This window comes from Gekko japonicus, unplaced genomic scaffold, assembly GCF_001447785.1.
Source record: "Gekko japonicus isolate JY-2015 unplaced genomic scaffold, Gekko_japonicus_V1.1 scaffold945, whole genome shotgun sequence".
In the NCBI taxonomy this organism is placed as follows: domain Eukaryota; kingdom Metazoa; phylum Chordata; class Lepidosauria; order Squamata; family Gekkonidae; genus Gekko; species Gekko japonicus.
The window spans coordinates 757,489-766,454 of record NW_015165265.1 but is presented as its reverse complement, the minus strand read 5'-3'; the positions used below and the strand labels follow the sequence as shown (position 1 = coordinate 766,454).

At 49.5% G+C, this 8,966-nt stretch overlaps 1 protein-coding gene across 1 annotated transcript in view; it reads left to right on the top strand.

Annotated features, from left to right (window-relative positions):
* The window catches only part of LOC107109547 (collagen alpha-1(XI) chain-like), a gene marked incomplete at its 5' end in the record, with an annotated part of 60,691 nt that extends 56,052 nt beyond the window's left edge, over positions 1-4,639 (top strand). Inside the window, one exon of the mRNA XM_015410208.1 lies at positions 3,405-4,639. Coding sequence (XP_015265694.1) covers positions 3,405-3,551 — 147 coding nt within the window. The remainder of the gene's footprint in view (positions 1-3,404) is intronic.
* Positions 4,640-8,966: the final 4,327 nt, after the last annotated feature.

Sequence of the window (8,966 nt, the reverse complement as noted above, 5' to 3'; positions counted from 1 at the left end):
CGCCGGCCTTGCAGCTCCACTGCCGAGCCCCATGAGGGGCCCGGCGGTGGACCTGCAAGGCCGGCGGGAGTGCAAGGAAGCCCCACGAAGGCCCTCACTGGCCCCAGGCAGGCAGGGGTGGGGAGAGGCAGGGGGGAAGCAACTTACCCTCCCTCTTCTCCTGCCTCCTCCTGGCTGAATGAGGGCCGGAAGCGGGGCGGCTGGAAGCAGGGGGTGGGGCTTTGTCATGTGCCCCGCCCCCCGTACCTTACCTGGGGGAACTGCGATCCCTCGCGATCCCCCCGAAATGACCTCTGCAACTCAAGGAACTTACTGATAGATTCCAAACAGCTGCATGTTGTTATACTTCTCTCTTAAAGGTGTAGACCATAAACACTAAAAAGTAAACTCCTGTATAATATTGATTTTAGAATAGAAGAGAATAGAAGACTATTGATTTATACATATACTCTTAAATGCAATTTTAAATATGCTTTGAAAAAACAACATTATAGTATCATTTAACTAGTGTGTCAATATCCCCAGTAGTTAAATGATACTATAATGTTGTTGTTTTTTTTAAAAAAAAAAGACTAAGAAGAAAACAAATAAGAAGCTATACCGTTTTAAAAAAGAAACTAAGCTGAATCAAGAGGTTGACACCTTCCAACTTTATAAGACTCCTTACCCATGAGGAAGATTGGTGAAATGAGCGTAAAAACCAGTGTGCTCATCGAGGATATGATTATGTTGGACTTTGCTTTGCCTATGCCTGAATTTTTTCCCATATTGTAAGATTAATAGCTTCACAAACTGATACTCATAGAATTGTTAAATGTGTCATTGTTAATTTTGCCACAGTGGTTTTTGGTCTGTTGGCATGTATCTGTACACTGTGACCCCCTTCTCTGGCTTTTTTTGACAGTACAGTAAGGTCGACAGGCAGGTGCACACAGTCCCCTGGAACCTTTACTATAGCAGTGGGCAGAGAGGGTATGCCTCTGACCCCAGCCCTCAACCTAGACTTCCCAGTCCTCTCATTCCCTACCAGTCCTAATAGCCTGCCCATCTTGCCCAAGTTAGAGGAGTTTATCGTCCCCCTTTCCCAAAATGGACTTTGCTCCTAGAACCCCTTCACCTGGAGGCTCTGAGGTCAGGTCCTACAGCTAATTTAGTGAAAGAGGTATTTCAGAGGAGAGAAAGAGGAGAAATGTGCAGTGAAAGGGAGTTTGGCAGCACCCCATGCAGATCGGCCACTTCACTGCCCCTACCACCGACCTCTACTTCGCTTTCCCTGCCACCCCCTCAGAGCTTCCCTTTAAGCCGCACTCCTGAATATGCGGCATCAACTTGACTTGAGCTTATTGCAAAGCCTCCATTTCAGAACAAATCACTTCCAAATTCATCCCTTTGTAAGCAGGCGGTAGGTGGGGGAGGTTAACAAGGAACCTTTCACCAGGTTCTTTTAAAAGGAACTATCTGCCATGAAGAACAACACAAGCTATTGGGATCTAAAAACCTTTGTAGCGACATGAGCAAGTGGACAGATTCAGAAGTTAACATACAAGCTCCATCAGACATAGCCCTTGTTTAGATTAAATAGCATCATATCAGGATACTTAAACGTATCTGAAACCGTTCGCGGTGACTGCTCCTGTCCAGTAAAAACCTCCCTCTAATGCCCTTGGCTTTGTAACAAGTTCTCTTCAGCCCTAGCAAGTACACTCTACCTATTTCCCATTATTACCCCATGCTAGGATCCCTAACATCATGCAACGAGATGATGGCTATCTGGTCCCTTCCAGGTCTAGAACCTGTGCTGTTGTCTTCAGTGTTGTGTGGCCCCCAGAGCAATAGGTGTCTTCCAACACTTTTATTCTGCTCACCACCAATGTTCCCTCTAAGCTTTCCTGCCTTTTCCTTCAGGTCTAGAACCTGTGCTGTTGTCTTCAGTGTTGTGTGGCCCCCAGAGCAATAGGTGTCTTCCAACACTTTTATACTGCTCACCACCCCTTAACCCTTTTGCAGTTCCTGCCTTTTCCTTTCAAGTAACACCCGCTGGTACTGTTTCAGTTTGGGGAAATGACATGTGGGGAAGGCAGGAGCCCTTCCTCCCCTTGCTCTGTGGCCCCCATCCAAATTGAGCCCCTGTAGCACTTCTAAAGGGAGCTGCGGTGGCTCAAGTGGTTAAGACGCTGAACTGCAGGCTGTGGAAGGTCAGTAGTTCAGCAGTTCAAGACCCGGGTGACGCAAGACGGAGTGAGCTCAACTCACGGATGCTGTCCTGCTGCAAGTCCCTGGGGTGATCATGTGGTAGACGTAATGTGCAATTTGCCCCTGAGATGCCAGAGTGATGTAGTGGTTAGAGCAGTCCTGTTCACAATACATACAGCCTGCATGTGTGTGTGTACACCTGTTTGTAAGAAAGAGCCAATGCACATCTCCTTTACATATGAACCTGGGGACCAGTACCTAAGTAAATGTGAGGTTTCAATCACATGTTCAGCTGCAGATGCACTAAAGTAATGTGAGAATTACTCAGTGTGTATATGAAGAACAATCAGCCGTACATTGTATGTGCATTCACTGTAACGTGAACAGGACTCATGTTGGAGTAGAATCTGGGAGACCCAGTTACCTTGCCCTGGAAGCTCACTGGGTGACCTTGGGTCAGTTGCTCCCTCTCACCCTAAGCTACTTTACAGGATTGTTGTGAGGATAAAGTAAAGGGGAGGGGAAGAACATTGTTGTAAGCTGCTTTTTTGGGAGGGAAGCAAGGTATAAATATACAAGTGCATCCCCCGGTAAGGGAGGCTTTTAAGTGATCCCTTAAGTGCAACCCTGTGCCACCCAGCTGATTTGCTCATACCTCTGTGATCTTGAAACCATTCCCCCCCCCCAGCTCACACTTTGCCATGCCTAAGGATCTCATGCTTTCTGACTACCTCTGTCGTGGGTTGTGCTGCCTTTGGACAGCCACGTCATCCCTTGAACCTGCTTTCACTGCACTCGACAAAATGGAGCCAGTTTGGTGCAGTGGCTAAGAGTGCAAACTCTAATCTGGGAGAACCGGGTTTGATTCCTCACTCCTTCACATGCAGCTGCTGGTGTGACCTTGGGTCAGTCACAAGTTATTTCAGAGCTGTTCTCTCAAAAGCAGTTCTCAAAAGCGCTCTCTGCCCCACCTAGCTCACAGTGTGTCTGTTGTGGGGAGGGGAAGGGAAAGGAGATTGTAAGCCACTCTGCAACTCCTTTGGGTAGTGAAGGGCAGGGTATAAATCCCATCTCTTCTTCTTCTTCTGGGAAATAAATCTGTCCTTCTTTCAGTGCTCTCTGCCACACAGCCTCTCTCCCTCAGCCCATTCCTCCCCTTACTTCCAAATACTGTCGCCATGCCCCTGTATCACGGTCTTGTCTACCTGCAGGCACGCAAGGGCCAGGAGCGGACAGTCCTGCAGATCGCGACGCCACGCATGGAGCAGCTGCCCTTGATCGACGTGGCCGTTCAGGATTTTGGGGACACCAACCAGAAGTTTGGCTTTGAGCTGGGGCCCGTCTGCTTCGGTGGCTGAGCCCTTCGAAAGACGGACAGCTCCCCTCTAGACTGTGGGCCCCTCCCGGGGGAAGGGAGAGCTAGAATCCCCCCCTCTCCCTGCAATGGGGGAGAGGAGCGCAGCAGAGGAGCCGGCCCTGCCGAGACCTGCCGTTGCATTTAACCCGACGACAGCCTCCTATTTATGCGGCCAAGGTCCTGGGCCAAGACTCCTGGGGGAGCATCGCAGGGCCCAGACTGAGCCAGGGCCCCCTTCCCCGCTCTGCAGCCCCAGCAAATGGTGCTACGACAATGCCTTAGTGAAGCACTGGACTGACTGCCTGGAACTGGCCCCTCTGCAGGGATGGTGCAAGGGAGACCACATCCCACACTTCTGACCTCCTCCAGTTAAGGGCACAGGGGCATCCCGGTCTTGCCAGGTGCGTTTTGGGAACTCAGGACCAACCTACCGGCACAGCCATCTCCACAAACGGACATGGGCATAGGGATTGGGTGTGGGAAACGGCCGAGTGGCGCAAGCCACCAGTGGAGACTTGGAGTCTGATTAAAACGATGGCCAAGGTTCAAGGACTGAATGGTAGGAGAACCCAGAATCTCCATGCTGGTCCGACTGAATTCAGCTCAGTTGAATAATGCCTGCTCTGGTATGGCATCGTATCCAAGTATTATAGTATTATCTAATAGTACAGATCTTTCTGAGGCATCTTATCGGTAGCGGGATGGAGAAAGGGTCATCTCCACCAAGAGTGGCCCAGATGCTCTACTCAGAGTCTTCATTCCCATTTTAACCGGAGTTCACTGTTGTCTGCTTCTGCCCACGTGCTTGGTGGTTAACCATGTAAAGTGGGACAAAGTCAGGGGAGCTGGGAAGAAGTTAAGTCTACCCCCCCCAAAAAAAAATATCCCGGCTATGAACCTGCGACCGTCACCACCACGCAGTGACAAGGAACAGGGTGCCCTGGTCTTCTAGCTCCTCACCTGTCATTCCGTCCATCCCAGGTGGACCATGGAGGATTCTGGGTTCTTCTTTTCCAGACCTCGGCCGAGCTCAGACTGGCAGTTTGCCCCAATATAGGCACGAGCCCGAAATGTTTCACAAACGGATTAAAGGGGCCGTTCACACAGGCACATCTGTCGGGCGTTCCCCAGCCATACTCAACCCGTCTAGTAACACTTCCCTCCTGAGTTTAAAGGATACCAAGGGAAAGTGGTATCCAACCCTGGAAAGCGCAATTATCCCACATCCATCCTGCTTCCTGGAAGTGTGAACGCGAAAAGCCGTGATCCAGTAGGGATGTGCTTATGCGCATGAGCGCATATAACCGGATTGCCAGAAAAAGCTGCTTACAGCCACGCCTCCAGGCCAACAGTGTGAACGCTCCCTTGCACCTCCTCCCCGGTATGCTCCCGCATCAGTCGGTGCAGTATGACCGGGAAAACCCGGAACAGTTTGTCCCTGGTCTTTTTTTGCCACGACTCCCTCCTGCTTCAAACTGCCAGTCTGAACTCAGCCCTTGTTTCTCTGGCTCAGTACATGTGCCTGTAAAATGTGGCCGGTGGTTCCATCTTCCCCGTAGTTGAATGCCCTCTTTGCAGAGGAAAGATAAGTAAGGTTCAGATCAGTCCCCACCACTCCAAGAACCTGTACGCCTTAACGGGCCTCTCCTTGCCCAAAGTCCTGAGAGTGGAGACCGGACACAGGCCAACCCCCTCTGTGCTGCCCCCGCCCTCAGCCCTCGACACTGACCTTTGTTCAAACTCAGTGGTGCTAAATACTTAATATGTTTTATGATTCCTCCTTGTATCTCAGGCTGTGGGGCCAGTTAGGCATGTGGTGTTTGTTACTGTATCATCTAACGACCTGTATTAAACCTCAGAATCCGTGATGGCTCCAGTCTCTCTGTGCTCAGCTGGCTGTTCTGAATAAACCAGCAAGGAGAGGATTCATAGAATCACAGAGTTGGAAGGAGCTACACAGGCCATCTAAGACAACCCCCCTGGCTCAGAGCCGTATCAACCTAGAGCACCCCTGACAAGGGTTTGTCCAGACTGCCAGTGAGGGGGAGCTCACCACCCACCTAGGCAGTTGACTCCACTCTTACTGTAAAAAAAGGTTTTCCTGATGTCCAGCTGGTACCTTCCCACCCTTAATTTAAACCCATTATTGCGAGTCCTCTCCTCTGCTGCCCACAGGAACAGTTCCCTGCTCTCATCTAAGTGGCAGCCCTTCAAATACTTCAAGAGAGCAACCATGTCCTCCCTCAACCTCCTCTTCTCCAGACTGAACGTTCCCAAGTCCCTCAACCTTTCCTCGTAGGGCTTGGTCTCCAGGCCCCTGATCATTCCCAACGCTTTCTTCTGCACCCACTCCATTCTGTCCAAATCCTTTTTGAAGTGAGGCCTCCAGAACTGCACACAGTACCCCAGGTGTGGCCTGCCCGATGCAGCGTACAGAGGGGCTATGACATCTTGTGATTTGGATGTTATGCCTCTTGTTGATACACCCCAAGACTGCATTGGCCTTTTTTGCTGCTGCATCACACTGACTGCTCATATTTAGCTCAAGTCCACCCGTACCCCAAGATCTTGTTCACACACACACTTGTTCACACACACACCCAGAAATGTATTCCCCATCTAGTACCTGTGCTTCACATTTTTGTTACCAAGATGTAGAACTCTGCATATATCCCTGTTGAACTGCATCTTAGCTGAGCTCAAAAACAAGATTGGAAGAAAGCTCGATTACCCAGGCATCTACCTGCAGGGATAGTTTCCCAGGCTATTGAAATGTTGGAGTGGCAAAGAGACTCAAGGGAGCTCCGTGTGCATTAAAGGACCCCTTTCTGTTCTTTTCCTTGGTTACCAGAATCCTCCTTCGTTGCTAGGTAGTCATTTTGTCCTCTCTGGAGGTGGGGTATTTTTCTTTCCAAGTTGTATCTTTCCCTCACTGAGGCCATCCGCACCACTATTGCATGTTTTGGCTTCAGAAAGACAAATATATATACTTGGCCAAAATGACATTTCCAGCAGATACTAACTCAGAGTTACAATAGGGATTGTTAGAAAAGATGTCTGTATCCCATGGAATACATATTCCTTTTTGGCACCCTTGTGCAGAGTGTTGTGAAACTCTTTGCAAGGGGGTGGTCATTAGGAGAACGAGAAGAACCTGCTGTCCTGGCTTAACCAACATATGGTGACCCGGCCCCCCCATCTACAGGGCTACCCAGGCAAGAGATGAGCAGAGATGGTTTGCCATTGCCTTTCTCCAAGTAGAAGAGGAAACAAATTGCGCTTGCAAAGTCAACTAGGTGAGTGATTCCTTCCCTTCACTCAGTTGTATGTAGGTGCCTAGGTGAGATCCAGATCTGAATGAAAATGCACACCCAAATGCACATTCCCTTGAAGGTCATGCAGCACACATCTGGATGCAGATGTCATCCGTGGACTTTTCTGCATTCTCATTTTCCTCTCTTGTAAATTCCTGATCTTCTTCATGGTCTCTGTGCAGTCCCACACTTGGATTTAAGCCTGTGCATGAACCTGACCTTGGAGCAGGGGTCATTTCGTGCAAGAGCGCACAGGAGCAGAGCTCCGGCAGTAAAGAGCCCAGGGGGCGGGCACATGCAACAAGCCCCACCCCCTGCTCCCAGCAGCCCTCAGTCAGAGCAAGAAGCATCCAGGTAAGTTGCAGAGCTCCCCCCGGCCCCCAAGTCCAAAACAGTCCAGTAGCACCTTTAAGACCAAGTTTTATTCAGGTACAAGCTCTCCCTGCTCTGTGAGGACAGATCTGCACCCCCCCCCCAATAGCTAGCAATCCAAAACAGCCCAGTGGAGCCTGAGCGGTGGGTGTTGCCTTTTGACACACTTCTGGTGATGTCAGGGGGTGTGGCATATGCAAATAAGTTATGCTGATGAACTCCTGCACCTCTTTTTCTACGAAATGACCCCTGTCTTGGAGAATATCAGAGCTAGCCTCCATGGTTGAATTTGTGCACAGGCTTAAACCCGTGTGTGTGACTGCACAGATGACCATTCAAACAATCATCAGTTACAGGTAAGCAACCTGGTTTTTTCTTTGGTTTGTTTTCTTTTCTTTTTGGCATATCTGGCATATCTCCCTGCAGATTTAAACTGCAGGTTTTTATGCTGGACATAAACCAGTGTAATATCGAATTGACCACTAGAGGGAGCAAAACACATACAGCACAGACTCCCCCCTCCCTCAAAAGAAACAGAAACTTACAAATGAGGAAAATGAGAATGCGGGAAAGCCCCATGTTTCAACCTTATGTGCATCCATGTTCAAATCCCCACCTGTCAACTAGTTATGCATCAGTAGACGCGACCAGAGCTAGAGCAGGCGAAAGAGCTACCCAAGTCCCATGGCAATCAGTGAAATCACTAGCAAAGTAGGACAAGACAGGCTGACAGGCTGAATTCCTTGTGCCGTTCCGTGCAAGGATAATCAGAGGGCTGATATCAGCACATCGCCAAATCCGATTAGCTGGGAGGCGCTGGGATGTCAGTCGATTTGTTTATTAACATAATTGTAACCCTGCCTCCTGCTCTAATAAATGGGGGCAACACAGCGGGTTCACATAAATTATATCCTAAGAAACAAAAAAACAAACCAGAGTAAAAGCACTTGACATTTTAACAACTGAAAACTCACAAGTAGTGGCTATCACCATCAACGGCTGAAACAATCAGCGTCGCTGTCATCCTGAACAAACAGTCTTCTTAAATAAAAAACCATTTTACGCTGTGTCGCAGTATGAGTCTCCAGGAGAACAGCAAGACTCAAGTCCAGGGGCACCTCAGAGACCAGCAAGATTTCCAGGCGATGAGCTTTCGAGAGCCAACGCTCCCTTCATCAGATACTATCCGACGTACTGTCCTGATGAATGGCGTTTTGACTCTCAAAAGCTCATACTCCCAAAATCTTGTTGGTCTGTGACGTGCTGCCAGACGGGTTGCCAAGTGAAAAAATTGGGATTGGGATTTTAAGATGTATAGTATGTTTTTTAAACTATAAGTATATTATGTTTTATTGTAGCAAGGTTATCTTGCCTTTGTAAGCTGCCCTGAGCCCTACGGGGGAGGGCGGGGTATAAATTTGATAGCTAGATAAATAAATAAATAAATAAATAAATAAATAAATAAAAATCGCCGCAGCGGGGGACTCCCAGCTTGCGGCTTGAGCGCGCACCGCATGCACGTCACCAGGAAGTGACGTGACAACGCCGGGCACGCTGGGGGCGGGGCCATGACTGTTCGAGGGAAAACCATAGAGTTTTCCCTCGGATAGTCGTGGCCCCGCCCCCAGCATGCCTGGCTTTGTCATGTCGCTTCCTGGTGACGTGCACGTGGGGGTGGGGTTCCCCCGGGGCCCAATCCACCACCGCCGGGGAACGGGCCTCTGGGGCGG